This window comes from Formica exsecta, unplaced genomic scaffold (genome assembly GCF_003651465.1).
Source record: "Formica exsecta isolate Colony F162 unplaced genomic scaffold, ASM365146v1 scaffold579, whole genome shotgun sequence".
NCBI classification, from domain to species: Eukaryota; Metazoa; Arthropoda; class Insecta; order Hymenoptera; family Formicidae; genus Formica; species Formica exsecta.
The window spans coordinates 434,149-451,378 of NW_021853052.1; the positions used below are offsets into that span (position 1 = coordinate 434,149).

General features: G+C 33.9%; 3 protein-coding genes across 3 annotated transcripts in view; 1 reads left to right on the forward strand and 2 right to left on the reverse strand.

Annotated features, from left to right (window-relative positions):
* The window catches only part of LOC115242197 (ATP-dependent helicase brm), a 35,330-nt gene that overhangs the window by 7,113 nt on the left and 10,987 nt on the right, over positions 1-17,230 (forward strand). The gene's annotated exons all lie outside the window — the stretch shown is intronic.
* Positions 1,528-5,141, reverse strand: LOC115242198 (inositol monophosphatase 2-like). Its single transcript, XM_029818303.1, has 6 exons — positions 4,868-5,141; positions 3,761-3,894; positions 3,395-3,651; positions 2,713-2,818; positions 2,466-2,626; positions 1,528-2,102 (listed from the first exon to the last, which is right to left on the reverse strand). The coding sequence occupies exons 1-6, from the start codon at positions 4,931-4,933 to the stop codon at positions 1,984-1,986; spliced, it is 843 nt and encodes a 280-aa protein (XP_029674163.1). The 5' UTR covers positions 4,934-5,141; the 3' UTR covers positions 1,528-1,983.
* Positions 5,686-10,775, reverse strand: LOC115242201 (inositol monophosphatase 1-like). Its single transcript, XM_029818306.1, is given in 4 exon segments — positions 5,686-9,021; positions 9,024-9,080; positions 9,462-9,607; positions 10,361-10,775. Coding segments are annotated over 4 exon segments (324 nt in total). The 5' UTR covers positions 10,381-10,775; the 3' UTR covers positions 5,686-8,920.

The window sequence follows — 17,230 nt, forward strand, 5'->3', positions numbered from 1 at the left end:
GAGTGAAGTGATCTTCTATAATATACATTTCGTCTAAATATATATATATATTCTTAGCATTTTTTAAATATATTTTTTATAAGTATAATTTTTAATATTATTCAGTACATAAAAAAAAATATTAATTATTTATATGAAATGGTTCTTTTTCTTTGAGAATTGTACAGCTCTTTTAATAGATGCTTCGATTAAATTAGACTATTTTGTTAATTACTTAGCTTAAATGTGTAAAAGAATATCGTTATTGCATCTTTTTAGTTTTTTGCATAAAATGATATATCTTTATTATGGCTCAAATTATATAATATGATATATCTTTATTATATATTTTATATCATATGATATATCTTTATTATGACTCAAATTAAAAGATTCTATTGAAATAACCACTTGAAATTAATTGAAGAATATTTTGTTATTTATATATTTGGCTCTCAAAAATTTAATTCTTTCTCTTATGATTGCATATAACGTAAAAGTTATTAATTACATTTTCATTAAGGAGAAATCAAGTTCAAATTCATCATTAAAAGAACTTTCACAAATTTGGATTGTGGGAATATATGATTATAAATCTAAATAAAAAAAAATTATTAAATAATTTTTTAAATAATAAATTGATATAAATTAATTCAGCAAATTATAATGATTTTGTTTCAATTAAAATCAGTTAATATTTATTTAATAAATATTTTGAATGTAGACTTTTATTTTTTTTTTTTTGGACTGCATAAACGCAATCTGACAGTATACAATATATACAAGAAGAAGAAAAAAATTGTTTGAAGATCTGCGTTTAAAAAAAATTTGCTAAGCAAATATTTTAACCAGATTTTGAATAAAATCAATTTCATTATCTCGCATTCGTTATCTCGTGACTTGGCGTCTATCTTGAGTGATCTCACTATCACGCAACGTTGTTGCCATTACATTTTCTTCGTTTAATAACGCACCTTTCCTGCATACAAGACCAATTCTTCGGCGATTTTGTAACATTCGTCCAAGTCGTTCGCTTCGCACATGTTTCTCACAATCACGTTTCTGCCTCGCCGGTGAACAAACTGGTCGCTTAGCCCTGTTTGCAGTATCCGAGTACTGACAGATTACTCCTTAGAAGGACGCACGCACCGCGAGAGACTCCGACTGTCAACGGTGCCGGATCGAATGAGCGTCAAACGCAGGAACGACCGAAATTTATCTCAGTCGACGATCGCGAAAGTTCCGCACACAAGCCGGTGATATGACGTCAAAGAGAGCTGGATGGTACACCGTCGTCAAGTCGATTACGCACGGCTGTCGAAGCGAGTCCCCGGGATTCTTTCTATCAAGCTTCCACGTATGATATTTCGTAAACACTGCGGTTTTTACACCTTCCTATGCATTAGCCGGTTCTTCTATAATTAGATGACACAGTTCCGGGGCATGGAATTTCCCTGCGGGTATCGCTTTAAATTCTCATTTAGACACAATTTGTGGCCCTTTTCGATAAGAAACAGGAAGGGGCGGGAGAAAAAACGAATCGTAAAATCATCTCACCATGCGTCTTTAATTGCGGGTATAATTACAAAATATTCCATATTGCGTTGGTATTATGCAATTTCCTATCTTTTATTAATTATTACGATTGAGACAATAGGTACGTGAGCTGTTTACACGAAAACGTAATTGAGGAAACCAATAATTTTAATCTTAATTGGATTCGCTCTACTGTTGTGCAAATTTGCGTTATATGATTTCGATCTTATACTATCGGAACAATCTCTGTAAGACGCAAACTTGATTTGTGTCTCTAACAATGAGTTATAAATCAAACAAGCATTAACTTAATTGAGAGTATCTCTTGGGAGGGTAAAATTTCTCTCTTTTTTTTAATTAATTTATAATGTGACACAAAGTTTACGCGTATTACGATCACACAGTTTGATGACATAGCAGAGAGTCATTTAATCTCCAAATGCGTATATTTTGAAACTATTGACATTATTATTTCGCCCTCATGTCCACCCGTTGATCAGCCTCACGGATGATCTTAACGACGTCGCGGGCGATTTTATCGTTGCACGCAGCTACCGCTCGTGGCTTCATGATGTCGATTGGTTCGCCTGAAATAAGAAAAAGACGAAAGAAGTATATTGTGGCCATTGAAGCGTAACGAAAGGCGAAGTAAGCGATAATTACGATCCATGTTGATTGAAACAGCGATTGTATACATTAATAATAGAATTTTTGGTCCATCTTCAGAATTGATAACAAATTATAAAAATCAATTTCGTATTAAAAACTTTAACCTGCGCAATATTGGTTACTACAATCTAAATTTCAAATAATTTTTTTTTTTTTTTTTTTTTTTTTTTTTTTTTATATTTCTGACTGCAATATTTATTTTGTTATCATTATTTCTTTCTCAGATTTGCAAAAATAAGAATGATACGACGATACGATTTATAATAACTTTATATCGCAACCTGTTATGCGGTCCACGACGACGCCTCCCGCTTCTGAAATGATGAGCGATGCCGCGGCTATGTCCCACGTCGAAATACCGGGGCCTTCGATGTAATAGGCCTCGACGATCCCCAGCGCGATGTAGCACAACGTTAACGCCGCCACGCCGAGAGTGCGAATGCTTCAAGATGGAACAAATAATGCGAGAAAACGCGAAACGAATTACGAGACACGTGCGAGAGACCGTTTTATATTATCGAAGCTTACCCCTGAGCCGCTTTAATGACATCCTGGATTCTTTCCACCATCTTTTCCCGTAGATCGTCTATCTTTATGAAGCCAGATTCCATGCAGACCAGAGCTTTCGATAAATCTGCGAGAAAAAAAAAACAGCATTAATTACCAGCACCGATATCGTGTGGAATTAGAGCAATTAATATTTGTCCGCGCTTTCTAACTTTATCCTTGACACCAAATTTTTCAAGTTACATGTTGCATATTCTCTGAATCATTGCTGCCGCATACTTGATATATTGCGACACAGTCATTAGCGAGTATTGATCTACCGATCTCTGTCATCGTGTAGGTAGAAGGTAAAAAGACATATTCTTTTTCTTTTTTCATTTTTGTAGTCACATTAAAGGACGTTGATCGTCCTACTTTCACGCGGTATTAATTCAATTCTGCAAAATTGTCTTTTGTCTTGTAAAATCACGTTTCTCAGACGTGAGAAACTGACTAGTTGAAAGATCTTTTGTTATTGCGAAAGAAGATAGTGTATCATCTTGTACATTCTTTTTTTTTTTTACCAATACTAACAATAAGTAGGGAAACTGGTAAATCATTTTATTTCACATCTTTGGTATTGATAACAATTTCTATTCCTTCTATTTACCATTTGCGTTTGCATTTTTTGTCAAATCGAATTGCGGAGATAAAAATTCGTTACCTTGAACTTTGGACACTTGAATCGATTTCCCGTTCAAGAACGCGCCTCGTCCTTTTCTAGCTGTGAACAGTTGCTCGAGAATGGGATTGTACACGATACCGAGGACCACCTCCTTTTTGACGGCCAAACCGATGACCACGCATGTATGCGGAAATCCGTGAACGAAATTGGTAGTGCCATCGATGGGATCTATGATCCACGTAGGGACATCGGTCAGTTCCGGTAGCTCTTTGCCGCTAGACTCTTCCGCGATAAACCTGATAATAAACGAAAGATAAAAACGTTATTGTTAATCCCTTTATTCTCTTTTTACGCTATTATCTCCGCATCTCAAATAATGCGAGTCGTCTCGAAAGACATCATCACCTGTGGTCCGGGAATGCGCATTTAAGTTTGCCGATGATAACGTCCTCTATCTTGCGATCGTATTCGGTGACGAGATCCCAATTACCCAGCTTCTCATCGACTTGCTTGAGGCCGTTGATGGAACTCCGAAGAATCTTAATCGACACTTCGTATTTATTAAGGATTGACGCGGATTATATCAGATCGTTAAAAGATAATGAGCGCTATATGTAAATGAAAGAGATTACGGAGGATAATGTAAGCAGTCGTGATGTATAAAACAATCGATTATATCCGCGAGGTAAACGTGCTACAATACACGTTTTAAAATGGCGTGCATAGTTAGAGATGATCGCGCTTGATTCGCGGTATTTTACAACTTGTCCGATGAATTTCGGTTTTCCTAGTTTCGATTATGGAAAGATTATTCTTCGCAACAATAGAAATATATATTATTACAGGTATATATTATTATCAGGATATTACATACTCTCTTCGAATTTAACGCGAATCATTCGCGTTCATTAGACGCTCGCTTTTTCTCCTAACAACTTTCTTGATTCATTAATTTAAATTTCGCGGACTATTAAGAGCTTTTTCGATTCAATTTTCGAAAGTGTCATTTGATGAAAGTAACACTTGTTCCGTTTATTATAGCACTTGATATGCTTCAATTTTACAGACATAAATCGATCTTAACAAATCAATTTTGCAGTTGTAATATCGATTGCAATTGATATGCAGTCTTAAAAAGTATCTCAAGATTATCTATAATATGATTGCATGTATTATTCTATCTAAATCTTATTACACATATGAGTTATGCGATGGGAAATTATTATAAATTAATTTCAGAGAAATTTCATTAATGTGGATGATGAAAGATTATAGATGTACGCGTTTCGTGGCATGTGTAAAATATTCTCTCAAAAGTCATCTACGAGGAGTTTCATGTCGTGATATATATTAACTCTCTGTTCACGTTATCTTCAGGTACAATATACATATAGTCACGGAAGCGCGTGTCGAGCAATGTTTTTTCAGTGTCAAGCAAATAATCTCTTGACGTGTTAATCTCGACGCGGCATTTTTCCTCTTTCGGGATGAGATGAGATCGAGTACGCTTACCTGGGCAGCCTCGCGCGCCAATTTGATAGCGGTTTCATAGTACACGTCCTCGGCGTATCGCGCCATTTCCTCTCCTCGTGCAACCTGGTGAACGCGAGCGTCGCGCCGCTTCGACCTCGCCGGGAAAAGGCGCGAGCGAGCACTGTATCGCTCGCACCGGCACCTCGTGCTTTTCACTTCGGATCGATCGAACAAGTGCCGATGTAGGAGGTACGATCCGAGGACGACGATCGCGGCTGACGGCTGACGAGCTCAAGATTTTTCTCGCTCTTCCCGTCTAGAAATGCGCTATTGAAATTTTCATATTTGTCGCTGCTTATCAACGAGATAGCGCACTTTTTACAAATCTCGGGAAAAGTAAACTCGACTAATTTACCTTACCAGATATCCTTAATTGTATTGCGATGTAATTATACTTGGTAATTGATTTCCTTTCGGCGTTTGCCGGCTAAAACGAAATGAAATATTACTGACGTGTCGCATGTGAGGTATTTACGATTCTCTTGTCTACTTTGCAAGATAACAATGTAATGCCGTTCTCCGAGATAGACCTTGATTCTGTATTCCGTCTATACTTAATTGTACGCACCTGCCGCCATGATACATACTCTACGACGCGACTGTTTTACAGAACAAGACGTAACGTTATCTCTTGATTTATTTCTCACAATGTTTAAAATCTGCATGATTTTAATAATGTTCTAAATCTTCGACTAGCAATCTCGGGAAATATTTTAATTAAGATAATTGTAAACTAATAAAGGCTCTTATGAATATAACATACGAAGGATGGAAAAGGCAATTAAGAGCCAGCGCGGTAATTTGTGCGCATATTATATTTTATTACAATCAAATTACATTGACATTTTAACTAAGTGATGATAGGCATAATCATAAAAAGCGTACGTTTCCGTCTTTTTTTTTGACCGTCTTCAGCGCAATTACAAAGTATATGAAATATATTATATCAGAAATGCAATAGTAATAATACGCAGAACAAGAATGAGTCATCCATGGTTGTCAGAAGGTAAATGTTATATAATGGACCTTCGAGACAGAGAGAGAGAGAGACTGTCCGATAAAATATACTACATTAAAAGAGCAATTGGCAATACGAATATACTAAATTTGAATGAGTCACACATGTTGTACAGAAGGCAAATGTTACATACGAACGTTCAGAGACAGAATGTCAAGTCTCTTCATATCGCACGGTACATAAAGTAAATATGAATACAGAGGGGTGTTTATAAATAAGACGGCGTGACATTCAAAGTTTTGGTAATTTATCAATTACATCCGTATAACTATAATATAAACATTCTGTCTATTTGCAAAAATTAAGGCTATTTTTTTCCCTTTTAATGTACACCATTTCAAAAATTAAGCGTTTCTGAAGCAAAGGTTCACTGTCCAGAATTTCGACTCTATCCTAATCAAAATCGTAATTAAATTCTAATCTATGATCGATTAAAACAATGATTCGTCGCATTCCATCTAATATGATTGCGATGCTCGGATATCCTTGTAGTACGTAACTTGTCTGCCCGTTTGACCGACGTATGAGACATTACAATTACTGCAATTAATTTTATAATCGACATTGCTGTGCGAGGCTTTAGGAAGAGTGTCTTTGTGAACTCTAATGTAACTATGTAATTTATTGAGACTAAAGTAGGACAATCTGACGTTAAGATTCTTCGTAATGTCAATATATTGCTCGGATATAGAGGGAACATTCATTTCTCTATTTTTTGACTTATTGAATAATGTTTTAAATTTCATGCACGTCTTAAAAAAAGGATCGAGACGTACACTTTTTATGATTATGCCTATTATCACTTAAAATGTCAATGTAATTTGATATGTAATAAAACATATGCGCACAAATTACCGTGCTGGCTCTTAATTGCCTTTTCCCTTCTTCGTATGATAAGATAGCTGTGTTGTGTATGTATGGGCGTGATCAGTTGCCTCGGGCACGACAATAAATAGCAATATGAAAATCATAATTAGATATGCAAATCTTGCGCGTTAAAAACGCGGTGATAACTCTACTAGTAATCCCCGCAATATTTTTCGCGTGAAACATTTCCACGCGTCTACTTGATTATATTATTTAATTCTTAAAATATTCCTCAATGGATTAGAAAAAAACATAGATATTTTGCTCAGATTTATATTCTGCAAAATATATTTTTTATTACATTTCTTGTGCTTACGCTTACACTTTTTCAATTAGTATTTCATTCCGAGATTAAAACGGTAACTGTATATTTACGGTAGCAAAAGATCTCTTAGAAATTACGTTGAGAGAAGAATCGAGTCGATATGCAATTATATTAGTTTCCTTACGCGTCTCTCCTTCTAACATACAGCGTCGTTGACCAATATTTTCCACTGATATTATCAGGGCTCATTACGTTATAATCCTAATTATCTTTCAGTGGTATTATTCGGTTTTCGGTTACAATGTCTATATTCGTTGCTTATTGAATTATCCGCTTTTCCGTCTGCAAATTACGCTGGTTGCGCAAATACTTAATATTCTCTAATGATCAGCGCGATTGTCAGTGTCTATCTATTCTAATAATCGCACTCTTTTGCAAATAATACCTTTTACTTCCTCTCTGTAGTAAATAGTAAAACATTTTGACATTTTGTTTTTATCGATTTTGCATAATATTGTATATTTAAATAAGCTTGTGCCGGAAAGAATCTATCGCACAAATATTGCTCTCTTTTTTCCAGCGAAAAACTTTTTTTTGTTGACGAGCATCGTACGGCATATATAACGATTTTTTGTTTATTCGTATAGTATCGCGATTTATTTAAAAAATGCGAAGAGCGCAATCGAGGATTAAGTAAATGACAGTTGATCTAAAAGATCAATCATACGAATCGAAGATGCATTGTATCTGTATGTATTGTAAGGAGGAATTGGTAAAGCAATTTATAACATCCGACGAGCAGCCATAAATATTTATCACGTGTAATAATAAGATTGTTGACAATAATCTTTCAACGTTCTTGCTAATTAATCTTTTTATCTTATTTACTAATATCAGTATCTTACAAAACGAACGGACATGCAAAAGCCCTCAGATAATTACTTTAATTTTTTAATATTGTGGTGCCTCCCCGCCCCATAATTAATTAGATCGATAAATGTTAAGTTAACTGATTATTTAATTTATAATTAAAAAATATTACTCTCTCTATATATGTTTTGCGAATTGTAAGAAACTGGAATCATTAAATGGATGCAAATATAAATTTCAGAAATGCAATAAAATTGCGTCCGCATATTTGCGTTACGGTTTTCTTCTTTTTCTGTAATAAAAGTAAACAGTTTTGTGTAACACATATAATTATTCAACATTGCCTCTTACACAATGTATGTTTCTAGTTTTTAAATAAATAATTTTATTTATACATTTACGGTGCGTGCGCGCGCGCGCGTGTGTGTGTGTGTATGTATGTACGTGAGACTAAAAAAATAATCTTTCTTAATTTGATATCGCGCTTTATACATTATAGAGCATATAATTTGCGAACGAATACAATAATATTTATATATTTCATTACGTTCATTGAACATTGTTGCTGTAAATTATGTAAATGTACATTTGTTGTGAATTTTAACATTTATATAAGATTATATTGAAGAAACAAAATTATATGTCGAGAGCAAAAAAATACTGTTTTGATGCGAAATATATTTGCAGACGATATATTTTTGACAGATGGATAAATTTATCATTATTGTAAGGTGTATTTATAACAATGACGAGAGAAAGATTTCTCAATCGAGAGGAAAATTGGGAAAAATCATGTTATTCGTTGCGCAACATGGAAACGACATAACACATCTTTTACATTAACACGATCGGATTGATATCATACTACATGTTGCGAGTGCGTCAGTAGGATTTTTCGTAGGAAACTTCTTTAGACTGGTTTTTATAAGTAATCTCCTTGTGTTACGTGATAGACACGTTTTCTCCCGCATGAGAGGACACGCCTTCTTCTGCTTTACATTCAGCTTCTCAATCATTGAACGTGATTTGTCTGTTTTTTACATTGCATCTGATTCTCAAGCTGTTTTCTTTGTATATTTAAGTCAGTTTCGACGATTAATTTGGACATCTCACATGCAGGATTTCATTCGACGCTGCAATGGTATTCGGCTTCATAATGTCGTAGACACCACCTGCGAAAATAATTATAGTAATAATTAATCTGCTCTAATCGCGCGTCACATTAATCCTTCCGTCTTCTTTTCTTCTTTAATAAGACTCTGCATGTAATTGCAATCCTGATTTCGATTTAAAATTTCTAGCGCGCAGTTTGTAAAGTGATTATTTTCTTATTATTTGAAATGAGTGTGCTAATATGTTAAAGATGCCTCCTTTTTACGCGATTTGAGTCATTTCGTTTACATTACTCATCTCGTCGATGATTAAGATATCTCAGGTAAAACTTATAGAGTTTCGAAACAGGTTTCTCGAAAGATTCATGATTTATAAATATATCGTGGAAGAAAATGGATGTTATACACACAATATTCGTTTATTTATCCGGATTTTCTTACCTTTCGTCTCCATAATAGTTCCACCCGCTTCGCGAACGATCACTATTCCTACCGCCATATCCCAGGCTTGGAGGCCATCTACTTGGATGCAATCTACTGCAACCCGCGCTACGTACGCCATGCTCATTGCGGCCGATCCCATGCTCCTGGTTTTGAATTTAATAGAAAAATATGTATCTTTTACTACAAAAAAAATAATCTTTTTTATTATTATTTTTTTTTTTTAATATATATTTCGCGCTTTATACATTATACTATATATATATCGCAACATCATTATGTTCACTAAACACTATAAATTATGTAAATGTAAATTTGTGAATTTTAACATTTATGAGAAATATTATATTGAGAAAACAAAATTATATGTCGAGAGTAAAAAAGTCTTTTAATGCGAAATATATTTAGAGACGATATATTTTTGAGAGAAGGCTAAATTTATCATTGTTATAAGTGAAATATACATAATTGTATATATATTATTTTATTTACGCTCTCGTGGCCTCGACTAAGGCGTCTATCCTACCGAAAAAAAATGTCCTTGCTTTTTTTATATACTATTAGCATAACTTTCGGCTCGATCATTTGCAGCGCTTTCTTCAGTTTTACAAAAATTTGGAAGCAATGAGAATAATGTTTCAAACATCAAACACATCAATTTTTTTTTTATCAGTCCGTTGCGAAATTATATTACGATTCTTCTCCTCCAATGAATCATCGGTGTGATTAACGCACGCGACAATTCTATAATTTCTCTACTTGTTACCGAACCAAAGTTTACATTTAAGATGCTATTTAAAAAAAAAAAAAAAAATTTTGATATACATACATATATATTTTAGTCACTTTCAAGTGCACTCGCTCCCAGGTGATCGTTCCCGTTTAATATTAATTGTTACCTTTGAAGGTGTGAATCCATTTTCCGTTTAGGAACGCGACCTCGCCTTTTATCGCGCGATACAGTTCCGAGGTTACAAGATTATAGATGATGCTTAGGACGGGCTCTTAGCAGACAGTTAGACCTACGGATATGCAGTTCGGTGGGAACATGTGTACGAAATTGACGGTTCCGTCGATCGAATCGAGGAATCAGATCGGCACATCCGTCAATTCCGGCATCTCCTGCATCGCAGCTACCGTTTCCTCCTCGATAATTCTGAAGCGCGAAGTATTTCAATCTTTAGTAAGGCTTAGTATAATTTTGAATATATACACGATACAGCATTAATTGCATTATACACTATTGGAAAATCTGTGTTTACTTGTTAAAAAATACGCCGGTTAAAATTTCTGTGTTAAATATTTAACACACTTATGTCTTAATTTGACATATTGCTGTTGTATTAATTAAACTCAAATGTTAAATTATTAAAATTAATGAAAAAGTGTAAAAATAACACAATGTACACATATTTTTAATTTTACACAATAAATATATTCCATATTATTAGTGACAGAATTTATTTGTTAAAATTAACAGAAAAAAATGTTGATTTTATTCTACAATAGGAATGAGAGTGATTACAAACTGTCAATAACATTTTTCAAGTTAAGTTTATCGTTAAAAATATGTTGATTTTACATAAAATTTATTTCAAATTATTATGGCTTGCATTCATTTTGAAATATTAACATAATATTAGTGTCATTATTTAATATATCCATATTATATTAAATTAACACAAAAATTTGTGTGGACCGTTTGGGACATGTGATATAAGCCAACTTTTCCAACAGTGTATTGAATAATTATATAATTACTATATTAGATTGAATTACGTTAAATTTGACAAAGTTTGATTATCTATACTCTATCCAAAAAGAGAATGATCTCGGTTCGCGCATAAGCGGGCAAAGTGGGGAGAACATGGCGAGATACTCAATACCGTATACGTAGATACAGCTCCCTTATTATTATTAATAATTATTATAATGCATGATATTATAGCAATTCACTTGTGATCAGGAAACTCCGTGGACAGATTGTCAATAAACATTTTCTCAATTTTGTAATCGATATTGGTTACTAAGTCCCATTCTCCTTGTTTTTTATGTACAACTTTTTTAGACTCGAAAGCACACTTGATTATCTATATAAATAATACGATTAATATATGGAGAGAGAGAGAGAGAGAGAGAGAGAGAGAGAGAGAAAAGCAGGGGGACAAAGAGAGGAGATTATGATTAACATAAGGGGGGAAAAAAGGAAGAAATTTTTATTTCGCCTACAAATTTTCGAGTCGTAATATATTATTATTATCATTTTTAGAAAATTTATATGCGAGGCGCATTAAATATTTATTTTGCTAGAATTTCTTAAAGATACAAGGTGAGCGTTATCGGTAAGACACTTCCCCCGTGGAAGAATTATTACTCAAGTACATCAAGATATTCGAAAATCCTCGTCGATACGTTACAAATTTTATTATTTAATTTTATCGCCGAAATGTTTGACTTAATGTGTCGCACCTCACCAGCCCATAGCGTGATTTCCTTCACAAACTTGTAGCACTTTGCGATGTCTAGATCACTCGACATGATAGTTGAAAGATTTGTCTTTACGACTGACCAATTCCCAGCATAGAAGGCGTACTTCGTACTATCCGTTATTTCTCTAAGCGATATAGGGTTGCGCAAATAAGCAAATTTCAATATACGGGAGAACTAATATACATGCCTCTTGCGCAAATTTTCTTTTGTACATGACGCGAATTGTCATAAAACAAATTTTTTGAGGTTTATAAAACATTCTCTGAAATCTCTTGAAGTTTATTGGATTACATAAAAAGAGAAAAGAATGTGCGATCTCTCTCTCTCTCTCTCTCTCTCTCTCTCTCTCTCTCTCTCTCTCTCTCTCTCTCTCTCTCTCTCTCTCTCTCTCTCTCTCTCTCTCTCTCTCTCTCTCTCTCTCTCTCTCTCTCTCTCTCTCTCTCTCTCTCTCTCTCTCTCTCTCTCTCTCTCTCTCTCTCTCTCTCTCTCTCTCTCTCTCTCTCTCTCTCTCTCTCTCTCTCTCTCTCTCTCTCTCTCTCTCTCTCTCTCTCTCTCTCTCTCTCTCTCTCTCTCTCTCTCTCTCTCTCTCTCTCTCTCTCTCTCTCTCTCTCTCTCTCTCTCTCTCTCTCTCTCTCTCTCTCTCTCTCTCTCTCTCTCTCTCTCTCTCTCTCTCTCTCTCTCTGTATATATGTATGTATATATAATTTATGTATGTAAAAGGATACACTTTTCTAAAATAATAACTTTTTATTTATTCATATGTATTTTATATAAACAATGCATATTAAAAAATTTAATCTATTTCTATATAATTTTTAGAAATTGATAATTTACTTATGCGTAGGAAATCTTTTTGCCAGACTATCGATTAGAATCTCTTCGATTTTTCTGTCGTACTGCGTCACCAAATCCCAATCGCCAGATTTTGTTTCAATTTTTTTAGATCCTTGGAAAGCATCACGTATCACCTGAAAATAACGCGTGTCTTACCGCAATGTTTTATTTTTGCAAAAATAGTAAATAAAGTAAGGTATTTTGGTGCCAGCGCTAAGATTAAAAAAATATTTTAAAATATTTAAAGGTTGGAATTATTGTTAAAACTTATCAGGAACTCTTCGAGAACTATAGAATTTCATAGTTTTAATGATGTTTTTTTTAAAAGTAATGTACCATGAGTAGTTAGCACCTCATTTTTTTCGGGTATGATTTTTTTAGCTAAATCGACGGAACTTTTTCTAAAATCTATATATGTCATTTACATCCGCAATAGTTCTACAGTTCCAAATAGGTATTAGGAACTGTAGAACTATTGCGGATGTAAATGACATATATAGATTTTAGAAAAAGTTCCGTCGATTTAGCTAAAAAAATCATACCCGAAAAAAATGAGGTGCTAACTACTCATGGTACATTACTTTTAAAAAAAACATCATTAAAACTATGAAATTCTATAGTTCTCGAAGAGTTCCTGATAAGTTTTAACAATAATTCCAACCTTTAAATATTTTAAAATATTTTTTTAATCTTAGCGCTGGCACCAAAATACCTTACTTTATTTACTATTCTCTCTCTCTCTTTCTCTCTCTTTCTCTCTTATATATACATATATATCGATGCTATATACTTCAAGAAATGTCAAAAACATCTTCACTTCCAGGTTCAGCATTTTCGGATCGGACACATCGTATCTGACGATAAGGTATTGATGCATCATAACTTCAGCGAGAAGAATTAGCAATGTTATCAGCGAATGGAAAATGAACAGAATTATGTTTGGTTCTGTTGATTTTATATTTCATAGACACGATGCGTCCAATTCGAAAATGTCTAAATCAGAAGGTCCTTTGTACATACAATTAAATTCAATACATATATTAAATAAGTATCAAATTTAAGAAATTAGGCTCTCGAGTGAACTCACAAATTCAAATAATCGCGGGCTAGTAAGAGCCAGAGCGCGGATGGCAGTGCGTCAGCTTCATAGAAAAATAAGTTTTCTATGAAACTGAATATGTGCACAGGGCACGAAATTTACTTGGTGTATACCAAGATTTTTTAAAAATTAATCTCAATTCGAGATTTATAATAATCCCTCTTTACCCCCCTGGAGAGACGAAGGCTTAATTAAACTTAAATAAGTATATTTACTTGTTTACAGTACACACAATTAATTTATAATTTATATATGTAGTATAATTATTAATATTAATACATACACGATTCGCTGCGATAATATATCTTATACAACAATTATATATGCAAATGTTTCAATAATTTAAATAATATTAAATATAAAACGTTCTCTTGTAAACCATATACTTATTCCAAGTCTTGTCTTTAATACATGTAGGAACATTATTTCGTTGCTTGTAACAACAGGCTTCTTTGGTGGGTTTTGAGATCCGCGTGTTTTATTAATTTTTAATGATGTTTTTTTTAAAAGTAATGTACCATGAGTAGTTAGCACCTCATTTTTTTCGGGTATGATTTTTTTAGCTAAATCGACGGAACTTTTTCTAAAATCTATATATGTCATTTACATCCGCAATAGTTCTACAGTTCCTAATACCTATTTGGAACTGTAGAACTATTGCGGATGTAAATAGAACTGTTGATAAAAACTTTCAATTTTTAAAAATTAAATGCCAACTTCACGGAAGCATACGATTCTAATTTGCCCTTCGTCATCGAATTATGTTAAATTTATGTTGATAAGCGCATATTTTAACCCTTAAAATTCCAGTGCATTTTTCTTATTATTTCGCTCTATATCAAACAGTAGAGCTTTTTGTATAATAAGTAAACAATTGTTTGGCAAATATATTAGTCTGAACGATCAAAGTTTATGTTCTGCATTGCATTATATTATTACAATATCATCAGTATTGTAAGTTACATATATACCTTTCCAGATTCCATGGTAAGATCCAATACGAAATCGTAGCAATAATCGAGTTCTTCTCGAGTCGTCATCTTGATGATTCTTTGCGAAACTGCGCGATATTTCGCTTCTTTCAACAAGTTTGCAAATAACGTACCGCGAAACGTATCGCTCCAGTTAAAGTACCGTCTGCATCGCGAGAGCGTCGATATTTACTTGTTTACAGTACACACAATTAATTTATAATTTATATATGTAGTATAATTATTAATATTAATACATACACGATTCGCTGCGATAATATATCTTATACAACAATTATATATGCAAATGTTTCAATAATTTAAATAATATTAAATATAAAACGTTCTCTTGTAAACCATATACTTATTCCAAGTCTTGTCTTTAATACATGTAGGAACATTATTTCGTTGCTTGTAACAACAGGCTTCTTTGGTGGGTTTTGAGATCCGCGTGTTTTATTAATTTTACGAGTTCTCTTGCTAGTCTGTAATTACCAACTGCTAAAAGTTTCGGTGACATAACATTGAACTCTCCACCTAAACAAGAAACAAAAAAATAATACGCGTTTTATTACGCTTGATTAATTTTATATCGGAGAGATAATCTTTACCATTTGTATCGATCACTATACCGCCAGCCTCCCTGATGATAAGAACACCCGCGGCTACGTCCCACGGCATCAGATTGTCAGAATGATAACCCTCAACAGCTCCCATAGCTACGTGACACAATGTTAAAGCCGCCGAACCTATAGTCCTTATTCCATGCGCTATCGAGACGAAAGCTTCCAGTCTTCCCAGAATAATATCGCGAATATCCTCGATAGTCGCGTACGAGGCCTCCAAGCATAGCAAAGAATGCTCGAGTCCTGGAAAAATTGGAATATTGTTTATCGCAAATGAGTCGCATTAAAAATGTACATCAAATTATCTTATATAAAAGAACATACGCGTTACGTACATATATGTTACGTACACGTACACGTGTTAAATTACTTGATCAATGACACAGGCATTATATTAGATTTCCGAGAAATTCGTGAAACGATGGAAAAGAAAGCGGAAATGGTTAAGAACAAAAGAAAAAGATTCTTTACCTTCCACGTTCGAGCTCTTGATCGGTTTTGCATTGAGGAATGCTCCATGGCCTCGTCTGGCGGTGAACAACTGCTCCAATACGGGATTGTAAACTATTCCAATCTCGAGCTCCTTATTCACAGCTAATGCAATCGATATGCAGGTGTGCGGGAAAGAATGTACGAAGTTCGTTGTTCCGTCGATCGGATCGATGATCCACGTAGGCGCGTTTGTAAGCTCCGGCAGAAAATTGGAATGTGACACTGTTTCCTCGCCGATAAAACTGTCAAAAATTTTTTGGATGCATGTATTGTTTATACTTATATAATATATATGTAATGCTATTTTATATTTTGCATCCACTCGACTCTTAATAGGAATATTGGATACTCTCAGGTTCTTTTCCATGCTCTCTGTAATGTGTCATATTGGCAAGGAGTCGAAGTCCCTATTGCTATCTTTGTCATGGAAAAGTTCACCCTAGTGACACCGTGACGCGTCTCTCTTAATAATTTAGGCTTTAAATTAAGGCACGATTTATTTAGCGCGACTTCTATACAAAGTGATTTTTCTCAATCGTAGAAAAGCGCATGACGTTGCATAACATTTTGAAATTATTCCGTTGCATTGATAATATCTCTTTTTCTAAACTTTTCACGCTACATTACATTTGAACGTCAAATTCATCATATTGTAAAAATCATTCGAGTAGATAGACAATATTTTTTTTTATATCTATTACATCATATTCTCATACGGACAATGCAGCGAGGAAGGTCGATCTGATCGCAATGTCGGAGCAAGTACGCCTTGATTAAAAATTGTATGGACAAATATTTGATTAAATATATATTTAGGAATATCCGGAACTATCCCAGAGAAAAAGAAATAATTGTCATCTCAAAGTTAGGAATGACACGCTATGATAATATTTTTACAAATTGAAAACACTTTATAACTGTATAGTTAAACTTTCGTGTATCTATTAAAAACAATGACATGTGTATGTTAATGTCTTAACATCGATTTTTAAACGATCAAAATATGGTATGTTTCTATTATTATTACAGCGGCGAGGGGCATTGAAAATAAGAAAATTATATAACGCGCGGATGAGGAAATTTTGAGGAGAGAAAAGGAAATTATATTAAAAATCGAAAAACGTGTCGGGAAGGCTTCCGATATTTTAAAACGAAAGATCTTTCGATATTTTTATCAAGGCGTTCTTGTATTACCGTAAGCTTGTTACGCAAACTATAGCAGACAAAGCGTTAAAGAATATTAACTGCTTCGCTCTT